The sequence below is a fragment of the Acinonyx jubatus genome, chromosome C1, assembly GCF_027475565.1.
Source record: "Acinonyx jubatus isolate Ajub_Pintada_27869175 chromosome C1, VMU_Ajub_asm_v1.0, whole genome shotgun sequence".
Lineage (NCBI taxonomy): Eukaryota > Metazoa > Chordata > Mammalia > Carnivora > Felidae > Acinonyx > Acinonyx jubatus.
The window spans coordinates 93,406,667-93,428,145 of record NC_069381.1 but is presented as its reverse complement, the minus strand read 5'-3'; the positions used below and the strand labels follow the sequence as shown (position 1 = coordinate 93,428,145).

Here is a 21,479-nt window from a genome sequence, read left to right as displayed (position 1 = left end):
ACTGCTGCATAGTACTCCATTGTAAGAATATGCCACAGTCCATCCATTTCACTTTTTATGGACACTTGAGATTATTTCCAGTGTGAGGCTATTTCAGGTAGGCTTTCCATGAATATTTGTGTATGCCTTTTTAGTTGTACACATGCACATATTTCTTTGCCTGTTTTTAAAGGGAGGAAATGATTTGGTCTGGACCGCCATAAAATAGGTTGAGAAAATTAAGGCACGGCAATATTCAACCGACTGGACACGTTGATCATGAACAACTGTTGTACTTACACAGAGATGCATAAGACACCAGCCAAGAGGAGATACTTGGGGAGGAGGTGTCCTTGCGTGTGGGAACACACAGAGAATAGGGAACAGAAACAGACTGTGTAATTAAGTACAAAATTGCATATGCCCAGAGTAGAGGCCAACTTTTAGAACCTCCTGGCAAAGACTAGACAGTTTAATACCAGGGCTGGATTCTCCACTCCTGCTCACCCACCCTGTCTGTGACAGGAGAGGTACCTGGAGGCCATGCGTGGGTGACAGAAAGGAGGTGTAGGTCTGAGGGTCCTTTCTATAGAGCCCAGACATATTTCTGCCAGTGTCTTCTGCCTTGTGCCTCTCACACGTGAAACTGAGGCTAAAACCTCTGTGAATGCAGAAACTTCAGATAGACTCTGCACACGCCCCACCCTTCCCACCCTACAGGTGCAGGTCTGGGAGGAAGAGGAGAGCCAGGCAGGTGGCCCAGAAGCAAGTGGGGCTTATCAGATGCAAATTTTCATGTCTGACAACTAAAGCTTGAAGTCTCTGCATGTTCATTGGGAATTCAATGAGTACGAGAAGGGCGGAGGAGGAGCTGAAAGGCTCTATGGGGATTTCGGATTAGACCAGGAGTGTGGATAGCTGCAGCTGACATCACCATCACCACCCTCATCATCACCATCACCATCACCATCCCTTACATTTGTATCACATGATAGTCTACAAAGAGCTTTCTGTTCCTTAGAGTTCACATGTCTGTGGGCTGGCGGGGCAGGGTTTACTCCCACTTTGCTGAGCTGCCCAAGCACACTCTGGACACAAGTCAGGGTCAGATCCCTAAGGGTTCCTCCAGTCCCTCCTCGGGAGCCCGAAGGGCTGTCGTTGGCTCGTTGGTTCTTAGGGAAGTGAAATAGGGAAAAGAGCGAGGGACACGAGGGACACGTGCCCTATGGGTGCAAGGACACAGAAAGCATAGGAAGGACACAGAAGGAAATGGCCAGAGGCTACAGCAGTTGCGGGGTGGGGAGAGATGGAAGGGTGGAAGGTGTGCCGACTCTGAGATAAGTGGAGCCACCTGGAAAGGGCCGCGGTGCCCACAGGGCACTCCCAGCCGGTGCCGACAAGGTAGGGCGTGACCGCGTCGCACCCGCGCGTTTGGGGACTGCGGGCTCAGGCAAGTCGAGCTTCCCGGGGCGCCCCACGGAGGGTGGGAGCGCGGTGGCACCGCCCCCTCCCGGACGCGCGTCGAGCGCCCTCTGTCACCCCACGCCGCTCCGCCGGGGGCGGGGTGGGGGGGGGGGTGCCCAGGGCAGAGGCGGCCCGCCCAGGTGCGCCGGGGTTTGGCCCGCCGTCCGGAAGGTGCGCCGCCCGGTCCCGGGCCTGTGCCCTCGACCTCCCCCCCCACCCCCCCGCGTGAAAGCGAAAGTGCCGGGTCCGCGAAGGGCGAGCTCCGGGGGCGGGGCCGGCGCGGACCCGGGACGGGCGCCGGGCACTCGCCGGGCCATGGATGGGCTCGGCCACCGCCTCCGAGCCAGCCTGAGACTGAAGCGCCGCCGCGGGGGTTAGTGCGGGGCCGGGGCGCGGGGGCGGGGAAGCCGGGGGCCGGGCCTCGAGGCTGGCGGGGCGGGGGCCGGGGGAGAGGGTGGGGGGGGCAGGCTCGAGGTGGGGGGCGACTGAGGGCCACTAGGAGCGCAGGCCCGGCGCCAGGTGAGCCGGAGAGGGGGCGCAGGTGGAGGGGACGTGGCGAGGTGGCGCCGGGGTCGGAGATCGGAGGGGCGCCCAGGCCCGCGGGGGCGAGGGGGAGGCGGCGGGCCGAAGGAAGCCGTTGTGGGGCCCCGGGGCCACGTGTCCTCCCAGCCAGGAAGCTTGTGGTGCAACCGCAGTGTGCTTGAGGCGCCCTCCTGGAACCCCAGCCCCGCCCCGCCCCGCCCGCTGCGCTCCTCGGAAACTCCGCTCCCCCGACGTGACCGCCCCCACCTGCGGGCGGCGGGGCCCGGGAGAGTGTGGCCCCCGGCAGACCTGAGAGAGCGCCTGCTCTGCGGGGCCTTAGAGCCTGCGAACCAGACAGGGCACGCCTGCCCTGGCCGCTGACACCCCCACCCCCAGGTGAGGGGGAAAGAATTCCTCCCGTCCAGGGTTGTGGGGACTCCAGTAGAAGTCACTTCCTTTCTTCCTAGCAGGGGCGCTGGGCTTTGCAAGAACACAATTGGGAATTCATTCATGTTTTCATTCATTCAACAAACATTTATTTCGGCTTGCCGGTAGCCAGTCCTGAAGTGTCCTTTAGATACTTTGCCCAGAGGTCGCACCTTCTGAGCAGAAAGGAGTCGGTTGGAAGGTCAATCGGGTCACTCCCAGACAGCCTTCTAACATTGGCAGTTGAAAAGTCCCCTTCCTACGCCAGGCCCCCGAATTGGGCAGATCTGGGGTGAGACACAGGTGCTCCTTCTGCCCTCCCTCCTGCCGACCCCCCCACCCCCCTCACTCCCAGACTATTTCAGAGACAGGAATGGGGGCAGGGCTCTGGACGGCAAGGGCTGGCACAGAGTTCGGCCATTCTGACCTCGCTGGTGTCCTCCTTTCTCTGGAGAGTACTGGCCTGGGCTTTCCTGGACCCCCTCAACCCTCAGAAGGCTGTGTGAATGGCAGAGTTCTACTTTTGGCAGCCCAGAGGAGACATCCCAATTGTTCCCACCCCAGCCCCCAAAGTGGGCTGATCATGGTGTCTGGGCATCAGGGAGGAGCTGTGAGGCGAGCAGCCGGTGTTCGGTGTTCGCTGTCCTGAGCTTGGCGGGCCAGGAGAGTGTGCTCTCTTCGTCTTCCATACCATACTTCACCTTTCTGGGGAGTTCCCGCATCTTCTTTTCCCTCTTGCCCTCAGGGCAGTTGTGTGGTAAGAGGTGTGTGTGTGTGTGCGTGTGTTTATGTGTGTGCACGAACACGCATGTGTAAATCATCCTGGTGGGAAGAAGTGGCAGTGGTGGTGGTCCTGAGTGGAGAGCAGCTGAGCTAGAAAAGGAAGAGCCAGCCTTCTACATCAAAGTTCTAAAAAGTCCCCTTACCTATAGTCTAGCTGGTTTTGTGACTTTAGTCAGGTGGCCGTGGGAGGGGCTTCCTGGTGGAGGAACAAGTGTAACCAGACTCTCGACTTCCCTAGAAGGGGTGGCTCCCTCCTCAACTAAAAAACTCAGGACTGTGATTGCACTCCAGGGCACCAGGGATTAAATGAGATGACCTATATTAATAGGATGAATGTTTTCCTTCTTTTTTTTTTTTAATTTTTTTACATTTATTTATTTATTTTTGAGAGACAGAGAGAGACAGGGTGCAAGCAGGGGAGGGGCAGAGAGAGAGGGAGACACAGAATCCGAAGCAGGCTCCAGGCTCTGAGCTGTCAGCACAGAGCCCGATGCGGGGCTCAAACTCACAGACCTCGAGATCATGACCCGAACCGAAGTCGGACACTCAACCGACTGAGCCACCCAGGCGCCCCTAGGATGAATGTTTTCTGTTCAGCTTTTCTCTTCTGTTGATAAACCTCTTTGAAAGGGAGAAGAAAGCAATCCTTTTCTGGATTTCTTGGGCTTCAGCCCAAAAGTCTGGTAATCTCTTTTGTTTGATTTTGTGAGTTTTGCTGTTCTCCTGGCTCTGCTGATAAAGCAGGAGGAAATGGGCTGAAAATGCAACCCAAAGGGTTCAGGGAAAGGCATAATTTCCTGAGGTTCTGGAATGGTCAGTGAAAAGATTTGGGTTCTCAAAGACCTTTGCAAATGGGAGGCAGCCCACATTTGTGGAATGTTTGGTGTGTACTATATCTAAAAGGCAGGAGCATAGACATGGGACTCTCATAATTCCTACCCCCCCCCCCGATTCTGTTAATAGTCCCTGAATAGCCCCTGACTTGTTCTGTGACTCAGTTTCCCCATCTGTATGAGGAAGATGCATGTTCCTCAGGTGGTGAGGGTTATGCAACAAGTCTGTGCAGGTTGTAAGGCGTGGTGACAGTTCTGAGTATTCTGGGTCATTGTCCTCACCATGACAGAATCTGTCACATCCTTCTTTGTGGGTTCTCCCCATGAGTCGTGTCTGGGGCCCCTGAGTCCTGGCTTTTACTAGTCCCACGAAAGCCAATCTGGAGCTCTTAAGAAGAAGGCAGCCATCTCCCCCTTTCAAGCAACACACTTTCCTCCAGCGGGCTGCTAATTCTTTGCTGGAGTGGCAAACACTGATACCAAACCCTTTTGCTTCCTGGTCCCTTTTAGAGTCAGCTTTCTGACAAAGTCCTCTCTGACCCTGGGCATTTACTCATTCGTAGGTGACTTATTGTTATTTTTCTCTCTTCCCCAGCCTCCTAGCTCTAAATACCACTAGAGCCCAAGGGGCCACCTGCTCTGCTTTTAGCTTGGGCAGAACTATTGACCTGGCTCAACGGGGAAAAAAGCCTGAGCAGGAGTGGGGGTAGGGCAGAGATCACCCAGTTGCTTTCCATTGTCACCGAATGCCCCTCAAGCTGCTGAGGCTACCGGTCCGTCCCCTACTGTAGGCCAGGGAGACTGTCCTGAGTCAGTGCTTCCTATTTGGGAAGTGGGATCCTTTGCTGGAGCCCTGGAACAGTTCCCGTGAGAGAAGTCAGACTTCGGATATGTTGCAGGGGTGGAGCGGGGGGTGGGGGGAGGGTGCGGTGAGAGATGCATCGCTGTAGATCATCCTGAAGTATCAGGAACTCTCCAGCTCAGAGATGGATTTGTTCTCTATTTTACCTCCAGGAGAGGAGGCTTTTACGTTCGTATCAATTTCCAGAACTCTCTCATGCTAGAATGGTTTTTTTCCATTTAGAGAATTAATGGACTGGGTCTATTTATCTTAATCAAGGGAGGCAGTGGTATGCTGGCTGTGGGGAATATTTGGTCCTATCCTCTTGCTTGCAGTCCTGAAGTCCTGGAAACTCCTGAATGCAGCCTGGGGCCTTGCAGGGGTTTGGGGCGGTAGTGGACCAAGTTGAGATGTGAAAGGTCAGGAGTCAAAGTTACAGGGATATAAGATCCCTGTCCTGGGGCTGGTGAAGTTCCAGTGCCCACAGTCTGATGCTCTTAGGCATTCTTCACTGTCCCGAAGTTGTAAATAAACCCGTTGCACAATCCGCAGCCCAGAATTCACAGCCCTTAGCCCAGAAAGCAGCTGGGCCTTGGAGGTGTTTGCTCACGACCTTTTCTCTCGCCACACCCTGGGGCTCTTGGGAGGAGCTGAGGTCTGAGCTGCAGTGCCAGGATGCTGCCTCTGTTGGTGCGGGCCTTCTGCTGCCTTCCTGGGTCCCGTCACATCCTTCTTGCTCAGCCATTGGGTGCTCAGCATGGAAACTGCCGTCCCCTCTTTGGAAGGCAGCACATGGCTTGGCTTCACGGAGTTGTGGTTGGAGACTGAAGCGGCCCCTCTCTCAGACTCTCTGTAGCCGGTCTGTAGGAGGAAAGGGAAGCACTCCAATGCCCTGCAGGTTCGAGAAGATGGAAGGACAAGTGGTAGGCACGATGCTCAGGCTGTTCCGCAACCGGCTGCCCCGACTCCGAGCAGGTCTGGACTGGATTACCCACTTCCTGTTTTCTAGGGTGACCCTCTTGGATGGGGCTGTTTCTTCCTTGAAATGCTTCTTCCTTTTCTTACATGTAGAATCTTTATAGTATGACCTCCATCTGGTCCCCCGTGTGACTAGACCAGAATACTTCGCCTACTGGATTTTAGAGCTGGTCATGCCCCCCATGGGGGGGTTTGTGTGGTCACAGGCACGTGGCTCTGGGACCTGTTCTGCTTTGGATACATGTCCGCCCAGGGCTTACTCTTTCAGGTACTGCCCTGGGCACCTGTGGGTGGGCACAGTCTCTGCCTCTGGGGCATAGGGCCTCCCAAGCGGCTCCCCAGTCCCTTTCCTTGACGTCCCAATCAGTGGCTTCTGTCCCCCTCTTGGCTCCCTGGGTTTTCAAATCTCCCAGGGCAGGCACGGAAACTGCCCAGTTGGTTCTGACCCTGTTGCAGGCCCTGAGGAGCGGGGAAGGCTCCGGGGACCTTGGCGTTGGCCTGGCGGCCCCGAGGTGCACAACTTGCCGGGAGCCACACAGGCTCCACCTGGGGCATGGGCTGCGGAGATATCAAGTGGGGTTTGGTGTCTTGGTTTCAGGAAGTCGCCAGGACAACCTGAGGGAAGCTGCGAAGGAACCAGAAAGGGCCCCAGAGCACTGTCTGTCCACCTTTGCTGGAGGGCAGCACTTCTTTGAATACCTCTTCGTGGTTTCCCTCAAAAAAAAGAGTTCAGGGCATGACTATGAGCCCACCATCACCTACCAGTTTCCCAAGGTAAGGACTGAAGGAGGGGGCAGGGGGAGCCCGGGTTTGGGTGTTTGAGAGGGGGGCGGTGCCAGGGCTCAAGTCTAGAGCCGCCTTGCGCTCCTCCGCTCCTGTTTCCTTCAGGCCCAGCCCTGTTTCCTGTTATCACCCACAGAATCTAGGTCTGGCTTCTTTGTGAGGACCTGGCCTGGGCTCCCTGGCCGGGAGACCAGGCTGGTTCTTCTGCCCCTTTTGGGGCCTCCTAGTTCTTCCAAATTCCATCCTTAGTCATCCTTCTCTGTAGAGAAGCTTACCTTCTGCCAGACCTCCTTGCGGGCATCCCCTCCCTGGGGTGGGTGGGAAGGAGAGGGTGGGGCGGGCACACAGCTGGTGGGCAGGCTCAGCCTGTGGCCACAGCCCAAACACCAGGCTCCTTCATGTCTGCTCCCGCACTGTGGTCAGGGGCAGGCGTAGGGCATCCTCATTGACCCTGCCGGCCCGGCAGCTGAGCTGGCCACCTGTCCTCTCTAATGTGGTGGCTTTCTCACGTGGCCCCTCCAGGAGGCCAGGCAGCCTCTGGGCCTTTCTATACTAAGTGAGGCCCTGGCCCCCTTCCTGCCTATGTGGGTCCTTAGGATACTGATGTCTGACTCAGGCTCGTGTAGACTCAGCCGTGGGGCTGGTCGGACCCTAAATGAAATCCCTGTGCAGAGTGACAGGCAGAGGCACGTTGAGCCCCCATGCCAGCAGGGAAGCTTATTCTCAAACTGCTTTAGAGCCTCAAGAGCAGCCTGCCAGCCCTCAAGCCCTCTCCTCCTGCCCCTGCCCCCACAATTCACTGGGCTCTTCCCCTGTTTCCTATAGCGAGAGAACCTGCTCCGGGGCCAGCAGGAGGAGGAGGAACGGCTGCTCAGTGCCATCCCCTTGTTCTGCTTCCCAGATGGGAATGAGTGGGCACCACTCACTGAGTACCCCAGGTAATTGCCCGGGCCTGGGACAAGAGGAACCTGGGACTGGGGGAGAAGGGACAAGTGTGAGCCATGTGGGTCCTGTGGCTCCCTCACTTGGTGTGGATGCCAGTTCTCACCAGCTTCTCTCCTGATGGGGAGGGGCTGTAGTCAATCCATTTATAAACATCTCTCCTGGAGTCCCCCAAGGCCAGGGATCTTAGCCAACTCGGTCAACCGGCCTGTCACCTCTGTCCAGAGAAGGGCGAGGTTCTCTCACCTGTCCTGGGAATGACAGTCGCCATGTTTTGGCTGCTTCTGGAAGAAGCTGGACTCAGCAGAAGGCCTTTGGCTTCAATGAAGGCAATGTGGCAAAGTCCCTTTCAGCATCAGCCCTGGTTTTTGGCTGCCCGAGTTCGCATTTTGGCTTTACCACTTTTGAGTCGAATGACCTTGGATAAGATCCACCTTTGCGGCCTCAGTTCCTTTGTCTTTCAAGTGGGGATCATAATTGAACCTACCTCAAAGGGTTGTTTCGACAATTAAACGAGGTGGTGCGTTTAGAGCTGGGAGCCAATAAGCACGTAATAAATTACTGGTGTTATTATTACTGTCAGGATTAATCAGCAGCTCCCCTCTGCCCCCCTGACCCTGCTCAGCATCTCTCTGAGGCTGCCGCCTTCCTGTTTTAGGGTCTAGTGGGCAAATGCAAACTATGTGTGTGCTCTTCTTCAGGGAGACCTTTTCCTTCGTTCTGACCAACGTGGATGGGAGCAGGAAGATTGGATACTGCAGGCGCCTCTTGGTCTGTGCTACTCAGAACTGCCCCCTCCTCTCTGCAGCCCGCTCGGCTCCACAGCTGGGCTTGCTCAAGCTTCAGCTGCAAAAGCCAAGGCTCCTTGGCAGTGGTGGTTGCGGGGAGCGCACGGCCCAGCACCTGCTGCCATGTTAGTGCCCTCTGCAACCCTGCAGGAACGGGGACACTTGCCCCTCCTTGCCCACCCAGGGGACCTTTGCTGGCCATGCTTTGGTCTCTTCTGTCCCCAAGCTTCTGACATCTCCCTGTGTGGGAGGCTCCTGCCTAATCCCCTCTCCACCTTCTGTACCCAGGCCTGGCCGCCTTGGCCCCCAGAGCCTCCCAGAGCATAGACTGGGGCTGGACAATGATTCTTGGGTCTCAAGAGGATTCTCCAAGTCACTTTTACAGTGCTGTCCTCCCTCGCCATTCCCTCATCTCTACAGCACACTTGCTCCCTTTCTCTGTGGGCCCCACATGGTGCTGGTGCTGATGGTGGCAGGGCTTGGCCCCCTCAAGGCCATCTTCTTTTGACCGTGGTGGCTGTTCTGGCCTCCCTGCTGCCTGCGCCACGAACAGAAGCTCTGCACAGCCAGGGGCTTCTCTGTCTGGCCCGCCTTCCCCATGAGTCCCCTAGTCCCAGCCACCAGCCATGTGCCCCGTCAGCCCCAGTTGGGAGAAGCCCTGGGGAGGCTGCGGCACTGAAGGAGCCTGTCTGTCCCTCCCCAGCCCGCCGGCCGTGGCCCTCGCCTTCCCAAGGTTTACTGCATCATCAGCTGCATCGGCTGCTTCGGCCTGTTCTCCAAGGTAGAGGTGGAGCGGGATTCCTTGGGGCCTGTTTGGCCTGTTCAGCCTCCAGGTCGGCCTGGCCGCCTGACCTGTCTGTGCTCCCTGGGCCCTCAGTGGACTTCTTTTCTCACAGCCAGGGTCGATCCTAGGCACACTTGGGGAAATTGAGGCAGAGAGGAGCTTGGGCTCGAGAAAACTGGGACTTTCTCCCCCGCAGAGAGCCCACGCTCCCCCTCTGGTCAGGTAAGAAAGCAGCTGGAGCAGGACAGCAGGGAAAGCCCCAGGTTAGGGGCGGGAGTTTCCTGTTTCCTCATCTGTCAAGGGCGTGCAGTGATGGCTCACCTCCCTGGCTTAGGGCCTGGCACGAGGCTCGAATGAAGCAACATGAGAAATGCAGAACACTGAACAAGTGTGAAGACGGCTGCTCTACAGGGGGGCCCTGAGACTCCCCGTGAGCCCTCTGAGGGGGGAGGTCCCTAGGACTTCTGGAGCTAACTGCAGGGCCTGTGCACCCGAGTCAGGCCTCAGAATGGACAGGCATGTCTTGGTGGCCACGAAAGAGCTTCAATGTGCTCTGCCCCCAGCAGGATCTTCAGAGGGTGAGGGCAGGACGCTGTGAGCCTTTGCTTGGTGGAGTGTTCATCTGGGCTGGGTTCTCGGGGATGCAGTCTGGCCCTGGCCCTAGCGAGTCTCCGGTGGAAGTCGGAGGGCAGAGTAACACCCAAGAGGCCCAGGGTTCTAGGCTCCCACTGCACCCAGCATCCCAGCGTGACTAGACATGGTACCACTGTGTGCGGTGGTTGGCTCTGGGATGACTGCCGGGGGGGGGGGGGGGGGAGGCAGTCACGTGGTGCCAGGAAAAGGGAGGAACGGACTGGTAGGGAGAGGGTGAAAGGAAGAAGGCTACGGGCCTCCTGCAGGAGAGAAACAGCAGACTGGGCTCTGCCGGGGAAGGGAGGGAAGCCTAGAAGGTCCACGGGGATTGGCTGGATCAGTGCAGGGCGGGAAGACCCACGCACCGGGGTCTCTGCCACTTCCCGGTGGCATCCCTCTGAGCCGTTTCCTTGCAGATCCTGGATGAGGTGGAGAAGAGGCACCAGATCTCCGTGGCCGTCATTTACCCGTTCATGCAGGGCCTCCGAGAGGCGGCCTTCCCTGCCCCTGGGAAGACTGTCACCCTCAAGAGCTTCATCCCTGACTCGGGCACTGAGGTGGGTTACGGAGTGCGTGAGCCCCAGCTTCGGTGGTACCGCTGTCACAGTCATGCCATCCCCCACCCCTGGTTAACACACCCAGACTGAGCCAGGCCGGGACTGGGGCCTGACTAGAAGGATTGACAGAGCTGAAAATCAAACCCACGTTTTCTGACCCTCCCAACCTGATGCTCCCAGGGACCTACTTACTGTTCGGGCCACCAAGACTTGTATTTATAATAAATAAAACATGCAAGCTAAGGTTCCTGGTGCTAGAATGGACTGTGCCCCCAGCCCCAAACGGCCATTTCTCCCCATTACCACCCTTATCTTCCCATGTGTGTGTCCAGTATCACTCCCTCATGGCCTCCCATCTGTCTACTTGTTATCATCCCTCCCCACCCCTGTGTCCCCACCCATGCCACACAGGGATGCTGTCACTGCAGGCACAAGGCTGTCTCTTCCAGTCCTGCCCCCTGGGACTGTGGAAGGTCGGCCTGCCTCTCTGAACCTTGGCTTCCCTATGTAAAAATGAGGGGAGGAGCTAGGCCTTTTCACAGTCTCCATAGAATGCTTGCCCTACACCAGGCCATGCAATTTTCTGGATACAACTCGGTGAATACAATGAATAGGATTCCTGACCTCCTGGAGCTTAAAATCTAGTGGAGGAGACAGACGCTAAATAAGGAAAGACACAAATAAGTATGTAATTTAAAGTGACGAAAGGGGAGAAACCAGATGCTCCATGAGAAAATGATGGAAACACACATCCGATTAGGCAGGCCTCTGAGCCGGAGGGAGGAGGAGACAAGCAGAAGGGTGACCTGACCTGTGAGGACCCTCAGGCAGGAAGAGCAGACTGGAAAGGGGGACGGGGTCGGCTTGACCCTCAGAGCTAAGGGAAACCACCGAAGTGCTTCCAGCAGGGGAGAGGCCGGATCAGATGTAGCCAGGAGAGTGGAGGGGAGGCAGGTGGAGACCCAGCGTTCCAGGGTCTGCGAGTTTTCAATGTGGTGACACCTTCTCTCTCCTTGGTTCCCCTGCAGTTCATCTCCCTGACACGGCCCCTGGACTCCCACCTAGAACACGTGGATTTTAGATCTCTGTTGCGCTGTCTCCGTTTTGAGCAGATCCTTCAGATATTTGCCTCTGCAGTGCTGGAGAGAAGAATCATCTTCCTGGCAGAAGATCTCAGGTGGGTCCAGACGCTGGGCCGCTTCCCCGGGCCGTCTGACTCCCCTGGGTTCAGGGGACGGACCGGAGGGTTCTCTAAGGAATCAGCCTGTAGGACCTTGACGCCCACCCTCCTGCCTCCAGGTCTGATTTTGCACTAAGCCTCCTAGAGAAACAGCTGTTGCAATTCCCCTGCTTCTGCCTCCAAACTTGATTGCTGCCTAAGGGTGAAGAAAGATCCAGATTTGGCTCCAGGCAGAGACCAGTCAGGGTGGGTGCAGATGTGATTCTGCTCCTGATGGCTTAGGGAGGGGAAGAAGGCGTATATAGGTTTGGAGGTCAAGAGCCCATCATCCCCCCCCTTTTTTTTTTTAAGTTTATTTATTAGGGAGAGAGAGAGAGAGAGAGGGAGCGTGCAAGCAGGGGAAGGGCAGAGAGACGGAGAGAGAGAATCCCAAGCAGGCTCCATGCTGTCAGTGCTTAGCCCAACGCGACGCTCAATCCCACAAACTGAGATCATGACGTGAGCCAAAATCAAGTGTCGGACACTCAACCTACTGAGCCACCCAGGCGCCCCAAGCCCATCATCCTTAATGGCAGACACATCTCATCTATCCGTTTTTTCACTCATTCAACAAACATTTATTGTGTGTCAGCTGTCTGCCAGATGCCAAACGTCAGGAAGATACAGACAAACAAGACATGGTCTTTGACCCTAGGGGATGTAGGAATCTGTAGTGGTTGAATGCACAGGTGTTGAAATCAGCAGGGCAAGGTTCAAGTCCAAACCATTCTTCTACCTTTAACTGTGCTTTCCCTTAGGGTAGTTTCTTGACTTCTTGAAGTCATAGTCTCCTTATCTGTAAAATCACAATAAGGATCATGCCTACCTCATAAGCTTCTGCCGAGGATCAAATGACACAGTGCACCACCTCCCTGCTGGGCATGCACGTAGCCTGGAGTGTTATATTAATTTCAGGTGTACAACATATTGATTTGACAGTTCTATACGTTCCTCGGTGCTCCCCAAGATAGGTGTAGTCACGGCCAGTCACCCTGCAACATTATTACAATGTTGTGGACTCTTTTCCCTACGCTGTACTTTTCATCTCCATGACTTGCTTATTTTTATAACCAGAAGTTTGTACCTCTTGACCCCCTTCACTTATTTTGCCCATCCTCCCTCCCACCTCCTCTCTGGCAACCACCAGTTTGTTCCCTGTATTTATGGGTCTGTGTCTGCTTCTGTTTGTTGTATTGTTTTTTAGATTCACGTAGAAGTGAACTCATGCGGTATTCGTCTTTCTCTGTCTGACTTCTGAATTTTTTTTTAATGTTTATTTATTTCTGAGACAGAGACAGAGCATGAGTGGGGGAGGGGCAGAGAGAGAGGGAGACACAGAATACAAAGCAGGCTCCAGGCTCTGAACTGTCAGCACAGAGCCTGACGCGGGGCTCAAACTCACAAACCGTGAGATCATGACCTGAGCCGAAGTCGGTCGCTCAACCGACTGAGCCATCCAGGCGCCCCTGTCTGACTTCTTTCATTTAGCATAGTACAAGGTCTAGGTCCATCCATGTTGGTATGAAATTGAAGGGGCGCCTGGGTGGCTCAGTCAGTTAAGCGTCCGACTTCGGCTCAGGTCACAATCTCGCCGTCCATGAGTTCGAGCCCCGTGTCGGGCTCTGTGCTGACAGCTCAGAACCTGGAGCCTGCTTCCGGTTCTGTGTCTCCCTCTCTCTCTCTGACCCTCCCCCGTTCATGCTCTGTCTCTCTCTGTCTCAAAAATAAATAAACGTTTAAAAAAAATTAAAAAAAAAAAGAAATTGCAAGATTTCATTGTTTTCGTATGGCTAATATTCCTTTGTGTATGTGTATATATCAACTCTTTTTTATCCATTCACCGATCGGTGGACGCTTAGGTTGTTTTCGTATCTTGGCTCTTGTAAAAGAGTGCTGCAGTAAACCTAAGGGTGCATACAGCTTTTCAAATTAGTGTTTTTGTTTTCTTTGGATATACACACAGCAGAATTATTGGGTTCTATGGTATTTTGGTTTTTAACTTTTGGAGGGACCTCCATACTGTTTTCCACAGTAGCTGCATCACTTTCCATTCCCACCAACAGTGAATGAAGGTTCCCTTTTCTCTACATCCTCTCCACCACTTGCTATCTCTTGTGTTCTTGATACAAGCCGTTCTGATTAGTGTGAGGTTATAGCTCATTGTGGTTTCCATTTGCATTTCCCTGACGATTAGTGGTGCTGAGGATCTTCTCTGTGTGTCTTCTTTAGGAAAATGGCTATTCAGGTCATCTGCCCATTTTTTAATCACATGACTGTGATGATTTTTGGTGTTGACTTGTGTGAGTTCGTTATATATTTTAGATATTAGCCTTTTATTGGTTATGTCATCCTCAAATCTTCTCCCATTCAGTAGGTTGCCTTTTCATTTCGTTGACGGTTTCCTTTGCTGTGCAAAAGCTAGCTGTTACCCTTCATGATAAGTTCACAGTTGCATATATCCCTGTACATAGTCAAAGAAGGGGACTGTCATGTCTTGGTCTGTGCCTCTTACGGGCCTCAAGTCTGAGAAAGACATGGGGAGACATATGATAGAAGAGGAGGAAAATATCATAAAACAGTAGGAGGCTGACCTTTTATTCATGTCTGGGGAGGGAGGAAGCCAAGGATATTGGACTGAAAACCCTGGTTCTATCTTTTAGGGAAGAAGAAAAGGAGGTTAGGTTAGGGGCTCAAATGTTAGGCCAGAGGGTCAGGGGAATGTCATGGGTATTAGGGGAAAGGAAGCATGTAGGGTTTGAGGTCTCTGGGCTGAACATTCTATAAAAATCAGTGACCGCCAAAAAGGCACTCGTTGTAGGCTAAATCCTTGAGGGAAGTGGTGGCATCTTCTGCTCTGGAAATAGTGTTCCCACTTTCAACCCTGTAGAAAAATACGAAGTTTCTCTTGTGGCTGGAGCTGGGCTTCCTCCTTTTCCCCTGAGATCAGTGTTTGGGAAGTGAAGGTGATTCCAGGTGCCTGCTGGCCTGGGCACGGGCCAGGGCAGGCAGGACTCGCCTCTCAGGTGCTCACTTTCTCCAGGGAGGTTGCCCCCCTCCACCCCCCCCCCCCCCCACTTCCTTCCCACACTGAGCTTGTCAGACCCCTGAAGCACAGGCAGGGAGGAGACTTCCAGTCAGCCTAAGCCCAGCTAGACCCTCAGGGACTCAATCTTTGTGACTCAGGAAGTGCAAGCTCCATTCCAAGAACTGAAACACAGTTTCTGTATCTGTGTTTTGATTGGCCTCGGGTTGGGTGTTGTTTGGAGAAATGGGGAGCCACGGAGAAGCTGTGGAGAGGAGTGGAGAGGACAGAGAACAGGCCGTGTGTGTGTGTGTGTGTGTGTGTGTGTGTGTGTGTTGGGGGGTGTGGTGAGGCGTCTGCCTGAGCTGTGACCGAGGCAGGAATCATCCGGGGGAATGCTTCATTGGAAGGGTGGAGGGGCCACCTCTGTGGGACTTTCCGGGTAGGAATTGCCGGGCAAAGGTTCCTGGAATCTAGGAATTTCCCAAGCTCGCTCTGGCACCAACCTGTTAACTTTAAATAACCTCCGGTGGCCAGAGGGAGCCGTGAGAGGTAAAGACTACGTGTGGGTGAGGGTGGATAGCCACAAGGAGGAAACACGGCTTCGCCTCTCTGCTGTGCCTCACTGTTTACGTTTGTCTCCTTAACTACACTGTGAGTTTGTTCAGCGGGGTCAGCGCCTTGTACTTCCTGGTGTCCACATCCTTAGCGCAGTGGTGAGCGTGTAGAAGGGCTCACTCAGTAAGCTGCTGGAGTGAAGGCATTTCCTCTTCCCCCCTCTCTGGAGCCACTAGTGTTTTTGTGCAGCGGGGAGAGGGGGCACCAACTGGGCGGGAAAAGAAGGGTCAGACAGAGGCCCCATCCTGGATGAGAGGAGCCTCTGCCGCTCCTGGCTTCTGTCCCCCGCGCTCCCTCCCTGCAGCCATCGGTAGTCCCAAGCTCTGCGACCGGCACGGCTCTAGACTTGCTCCTGCCGTCGGCGGGGGCTGTGGGGGTTGCGTCGTGGCGGAGGTGCAGGGAGGCCCCTCTGACTCGTGTTCTCTGTGCCCTGTCCCCAGCACCCTGTCTCAGTGCATCCACGCTGCCGCCGCGCTGCTCTACCCCTTCAGCTGGGCGCACACCTACATCCCCGTTGTCCCCGAGAGCCTTTTGGACACTGTCTGCTGCCCCACTCCCTTCATGGTCGGAGTACAAATGCGCTTTCAGCAGCAGGTTATGGATAGCCCCATGGAAGAGGTATGGTGCAGCAGGAAGAGGGCGTCGCGTGGAGCCGGGCACACCTGGCTTCGCACCTGGGCTCCGCCACTAACAGCCGTGTGACTCGGAGCAAGTTGCTTACCCTCTTTCAGCCTGAGCTTCTTCTCTGCAAAACGGGGACGGCAGTGTTCAAGTGCTAGGGGTTCTGGGGGAAAGAGCCTGCAGGAAAGCTCATAGCCTGGTGCCTAACGCATGGTTGATGCTCAGCACGTGGCTACTTCCTCCTCCCGGAAGATTTCCTTCTGGGCTTAAGGGGCGGCTTATTCAGGGGTCGTCCAGCCGTCCTCGGTCGGTTGGCTCCAAAGGGCAGGCCCTGGGGTGTCCATCACTCATCTGAATGGACAAGCGCAGCTGGTCTATACCCCACCACACCCCACTAGAATTCATTTGCGTTCCTTGCAAGGGAGCTAATGTAGCCCTCCTGCAAACGATGAGCCTTGATAAATGCAGATTTTTGCGGCAAGAGTTACCTTCTTTTTTTTTTAAGGTTTGTTTATTTATTTATTTATTTAGAGAGAGCGAGCGCATGTGTACATGAGCAGGGGCGGGGCAGGGAGAGCGGATCCCAAGCACCCTCCACACTGTCAGTGCAGAGCCTGACGCGGGGCTTGAACTCAAACTGCAAGATCATGACCAGAACCGAAATCAAGAGGCCGACACTTGACCCACTGAGCCACCCAGATGCCCCACAAGAGTTCTCTCTCTGATTACCTCAGAGCTCACTTGGCTAATGAGGATATAGGTCCAGATCCCCCTTGGTTTTGTCAGCTTCTGGTTTCTTGGTGGTGGCCCAGACATGCCCAGAGGGCTGCGTGGTGAAAACAGGCATTGGTAGCATAAAGCTATCTCCAGTGTTGGAAGAACAACTCAAAACATGCACTCTGCCTGTTCCCAAGATCGCCCGTTACTATAATCTCAGTTATGAGAGTTACTTAGGGATGTCTACACTGGCTAACCATTGACTTCTGTGCAAAGGGCTGACCAAGGGAAGAGGTGAGGTCTAGTAGGAAGCTACTGAAGAGGCGGGAACCAGCCTGAGGGGGAGGATTTCCCCCATTTGTGTAAGAAACAATGGAGGTCCCAAGAACTGAGTTGACTTATTCGAGGCCACACATCGATGGCCTCGAATGGTGCAATGGTGCAATGATGGAACCTAGCACAGATAGAACCAAAGCCCCTCTTATACAATGTGTTGTTGGGAAGTAAAGAAGTCAGCTACTTCCCTTCCTAACTTCCCTGGCCTTCCCAGCCCTCCTCGTAAGTGCTGAGTAGACAGGACTTTTGAAGGAGCCTTTGCCATGTGACTAACTGGGTCAGAGTATTAGCCCCACGTTTAGCAAGGACTTAAAATATCCCAACCCTAGGAGTTATGAAACTTGCTGACACCGCAGTTCCGACTCCTCCCCGACAGCCAGGCAGGACGACACCCCAAGGCCTGCTGTGCAAGAGCCTTGGCCTGTTTTCGTCCTCAGCAGCTGCTCTGCGAAATGGGTAGGGGCCGAGGAAGGGGGAAGGCCAGGGGCCGCTGGGGCTGTGGGGGGGATTCTCTGGCGGCCCACATAAGCTCTCTGGAAGGGGTTACTCAACAGACCGTAATATAGCGATTACTAGAAAGATTCTGGGGAACAACTTCACAAAAAAAATTCTTCATGCGTACTCTTAGCTCCCTGAAATGAACCGCCTTCCCTGAATGAAGGCATGTGAGCCTATGTAGTCAAGTGATTTCAGGCCTGGACTAGTTCAACGTTTTCTCCCCTGATAATGGATATTTACAGTGCCTACTCTGTCTTTTGGCACACTTTCCGGTCCCTCTTTCCTTTTATTTGGAAGAACGGAGCATAGAAGGGATCATTCACCATATTGGCAAGATCAAGAGTCCAAACTGCAGAGGGGGGCCCAGCAGGCTTTTAAATGACCAAGCCAGGCTTGTGGATCATGGCAAACTGTTGAGCACGTGCCCTACCTAAAGGGGGCAGCTGCACTCAGTTCCATCTGAACATGGTCCTTTAGAAACATGGACCAACCAGGGGTGCCTGGGTGGCTCTGTCGGTTAGGCGTCTGACTCCAGCTCAGGTCATGATCTCGTGATCTGTGAGTTCAAGCCCCGTGTCAGGCTCTGTGCTGACAGCTCAAGCCTGGACGCTGCTTTGGATTCTGTGTCTCCTTCTCTCTGCCCCTTCCCTGCTCATGCCTCTGTCTCTCTCTCTCTTTCAAAAGTAAATAAACGTAAAATAAGTTTTAAAAAAAATAAGGAAATGTGGACCAACCAGTGTTAGAGTTCCTGACTTTTCAGGAGTCCTAAAACCAAGTTTAAGTGATTTTTCCCATTTTGAATATTGGAAACCAACTCAACTGTTTAAACGTACTCTGAGGATCAAAGAAACAGATCAGCAGGTTGGAATCCCACCAGCAGGATGCCAATTTGTAATCTCTAGTCTGGACTGAGGGCCCCTTGGACAGTGAGGGAGCTGGTAGCAGAACTCAAGTGCCAGCCCTGTGCGTGCCTTCCCTGCAGCCTGCAGACACACACACGGTTTCCTCACCACCTCTCCTTCCCTATTCCTGTTGCCCTGGGCTCATTTCCTTCTCTTCCCATTTCCCGTGGGAAGGTCCAGAGCTCCCAGAGAGTTTTTAAACTAGGACGCCAGGAGATCATACAGAAAGTTGTTGCAAGCATCAAAAGATCAAAAGCCATCCACTGCTGTCCTAAATCTGACCAGAGGGCAGGGAGTTGAAGGAGGGTGGTGGAGGAAGGGATGCAGAATGTAGGACCCATCTAGGCTTGGAAATGGGCTCTACTAGTTGTAAGACCTTGGACAACTTTCTTGTTTGTTCCCTCACCTGCAAAATGGGGATAGTGCCTGCCTCTCCAGGACCGTGGGGAGAATTAACTGAGAGACAATGTGCAAAGCCCGATTGTGTGTGCTGTGTGCTAAATGTTCCAGATCTAGAAGCCATTCCTGTGATCCGTGTTTCATTAAGAGTGACTGGCTGTGATTTCTCCCATGTTGTATTCCTTCCTACCTTAGCGCTCCTCCCCACTCCCTTCCTACACCCTCATTCCTTTTCCCCAGGAAGGGAACTGGGGTTTCCAAGGAGGGGAAGGGTGAGAAAGGAGGGTGTCACGCATGAAAGAATTGCAGTTGCCGATCTTGTTGCCATTTGGGCTGACAGGTACGGCCACAGGCAGAAAGGCAGGTGGTAAGTGCCCCTGTGGTCTCTGATGGGAAGAGGAAAACCATTCGCTCTCTTTATTTCAGGTCCTATTGGTGAATCTTTGTGAAGGAACCTTCTTAATGTCAGTAAGTATCTGGGCTCCGACGCCCCTGCAGGCCCCCCACCTGGTCCATCACACTCGTCTCTCCCGTGCTCCACCTCCTTCCACGTAGTTGAAGTACACTTGCTGGGGGAGAACCCACGCTAAGACCATTCTACGAGGCGATCGGTGTTGATGCTTCTAAAGCAGGGATGTAAACCCAGTACCCCAGGGATATAGAGAAGACTTGCTAATGTTTACACTCAGACTCAAGACCCACAGGCAGTGTCTGTTGTTTCTCTCTTACATGGCCAATTATTTGGGGGTAGAGTTGGGGTGTAGAATTCACACCCTCCTCACGCTATCTGCCGATACACCTCCTGTGAAGACACCGCCTCCCTGACAGCTTGACATCTGAGCTCTGTTCTGTCCCAGGTTGGTGATGAAAAAGATATCCTACCACCCAAGCTTCAGGATGACATCTTAGAGTCTCTTGGCCAGGGGATCAATGAGTTCGAGAGTAAGTCCTTGGTCCTCCTTATTTGGGTTTCTCCACAGATCCTGAGGGCAGGATTCCCGACCACCCCTGCCCAGACTAAAATGGACTCACTCAGCAGTCCTGGGCCAGTCCTAGGGCCAGTCTGAGTGCAAGATGTCATTCTTCCTAAGCAGGGGTGGAGAACCCGTGCCCAATCTCCTATTTTGATCGGTAATTATGAGGCCTACCCTGGCCGCTTCCCTGCGGTGAAAGCCACCTGGAGGCCAAGAGTGGGTGGTTCTTCTGAGACAGCCTCTTGTATATCTCCAGCAGCTTCCGAACAGCTCAACGAGCATGTTTCGGGCCCATTTGTGCAGTTCTTTGTCAAGACTGTGGGCCACTATGCTTCCTACATCAAGCGGGAGGCAAACGGGCAAGGCCGCTTCCAAGAACGGGCCTTCTATAAGGCTCTGACCTCCAAGACCAACCGCCGATTTGTGAAGAAGTTTGTGAAGACACAGCTCTTCTCCCTTTTCATCCAGGAAGCTGAGAAGAGCAAGCACCCTCCTGCAGGTATGCAGTGACGGCCCCTATCATTCCAAGCCCAGAGAGGGTCACTGCCTGCAAGTCAGGTGTGGCCCGAGGATGAACGGCATGGTGTCTAGAGGCCCACAAAATAAGATGTAGTCTTGTCAGTGGGGTTGGAACAAAGTAACTTGAAGCCTCAGAAAATGCCTCTAGGCTGCCATTTGGTAGAACTTGCTCTTTGTTTTAATCTGGAGTTAATTTCTACTAACTATTCTATTTGTAGCCCCAGATTGGGGCCAAATTGAATACCTGGATCTCCAGAGGCCTGTGAGAACATGGGAGTCCTGGCGGGAATATGGGTGTGGTGGCGGAGGAGACAGAGAGGGTATATCTGATCCCCGTTCCTGATCTCATCGTCGTCCACCTGGCCGGATTATATGCCTCTAACACCGGCTTCTGAACCCACAGGCTACTTCCAACAGAAGATACTTGAATACGAGGAACAGAAGAAACAGAAGAAATCAAGGGAAAAGACTGTGAAATAAGAGCTGTGGTCAAAAGCGGGGGACTGGACTCACGGGTCAGTTTTGGACTTTGGCCCCCGCCAGCACGGTGGGATTGGCAAAGCTCACGGCCCCCAGAAACCACGGCCTTCTTCTGAGTCCTGGTAACCAGGTCTGGCGTCAAGCTGGTGTCTTGGGTTTGGGATCCCTGGAATCAGCTTTCCCAGGACCATGGAAGGCTCGGACCTCCGTGCTCACGGAGCTGGGCTCAAAGCTACATTTTCTGCACAGGTGACACAGCACAGTAGCACAGGTGCTGTGGAGCCTTAGAAGTTGCTGTGAATGCCCTCTTCCAGGAACCACTATGATGAAGTCCTCAACAGGGAAAGTACTTGTGGCCCAAAGGCTCAGTCTCTCCACGTAAAAAAGAGGTCTGTGGACATAGGAAGATAAGAATAAAGATGAAAGTCTTGTTTACATGTTATCTTTGGCCTCCAGAACTTTGGGGCTGTGTTTGGACTGGGGGTCAGCTGCTCTGTTTCTAACAGGAAGGGTGGGGATACCGGGAGGAGCGGCAACGGCACTGGGACAGGGCGGCAGTTCTTGGGTCTAGTCGGGTGTGCCTTCCAGAATCCGGGAGGAAAGGCTGCTAGCCACGGAAGTATCTGCATTCCAGGGAAACTCGAGGTAGGAAATTTCAGTTCCCAGAAGCCGGTGAAGAGCTCTACATTGCTTCCATAGGCAGGTCTGTCTGCCCATCACAACTGAAGGTTTGGAACCTTCAGTTGTAGACATCCAACTTCCTACTTGGTTATTTTGAGAAACCCAGTTCAACTCTTCTAAAAATTAAAAAAATTTTTTTTTTTTAACATTTATCTTTGAGAGAGAGACAGAGTGTGAGCT

The 21,479-nt window shown here is 54.0% G+C and overlaps 1 protein-coding gene across 7 annotated transcripts; it reads left to right on the top strand.

The window, feature by feature from the left end:
• Nucleotides 1–1,454: 1,454 nt before the first annotated feature.
• On the top strand, nucleotides 1,455–21,053 carry DENND2D (DENN domain containing 2D). Of its 7 annotated transcripts, none has more exons than XM_027058362.2 (12): nucleotides 1,455–1,816; nucleotides 6,425–6,600; nucleotides 7,435–7,547; nucleotides 8,253–8,322; nucleotides 9,043–9,120; nucleotides 10,173–10,313; nucleotides 11,342–11,490; nucleotides 15,613–15,790; nucleotides 19,072–19,113; nucleotides 19,503–19,587; nucleotides 19,879–20,118; nucleotides 20,542–21,053. In XM_027058362.2, exons 1-12 carry the CDS (start codon nucleotides 1,759–1,761, stop codon nucleotides 20,616–20,618), a joined length of 1,407 nt encoding a protein of 468 aa, XP_026914163.1. In that variant the 5' UTR covers nucleotides 1,455–1,758; the 3' UTR covers nucleotides 20,619–21,053. The 7 variants fall into 7 exon arrangements, 5 of the variants coding, with proteins under 5 accessions (XP_026914163.1, XP_026914162.1, XP_014931139.1 ...); XM_027058361.2 differs by having other exon boundaries at nucleotides 1,456–1,816; nucleotides 19,876–20,118; XM_015075653.3 differs by lacking the exon at nucleotides 1,455–1,816 and adding an exon at nucleotides 4,929–5,823.
• The last annotated feature ends 426 nt before the right edge of the window (nucleotides 21,054–21,479 follow it).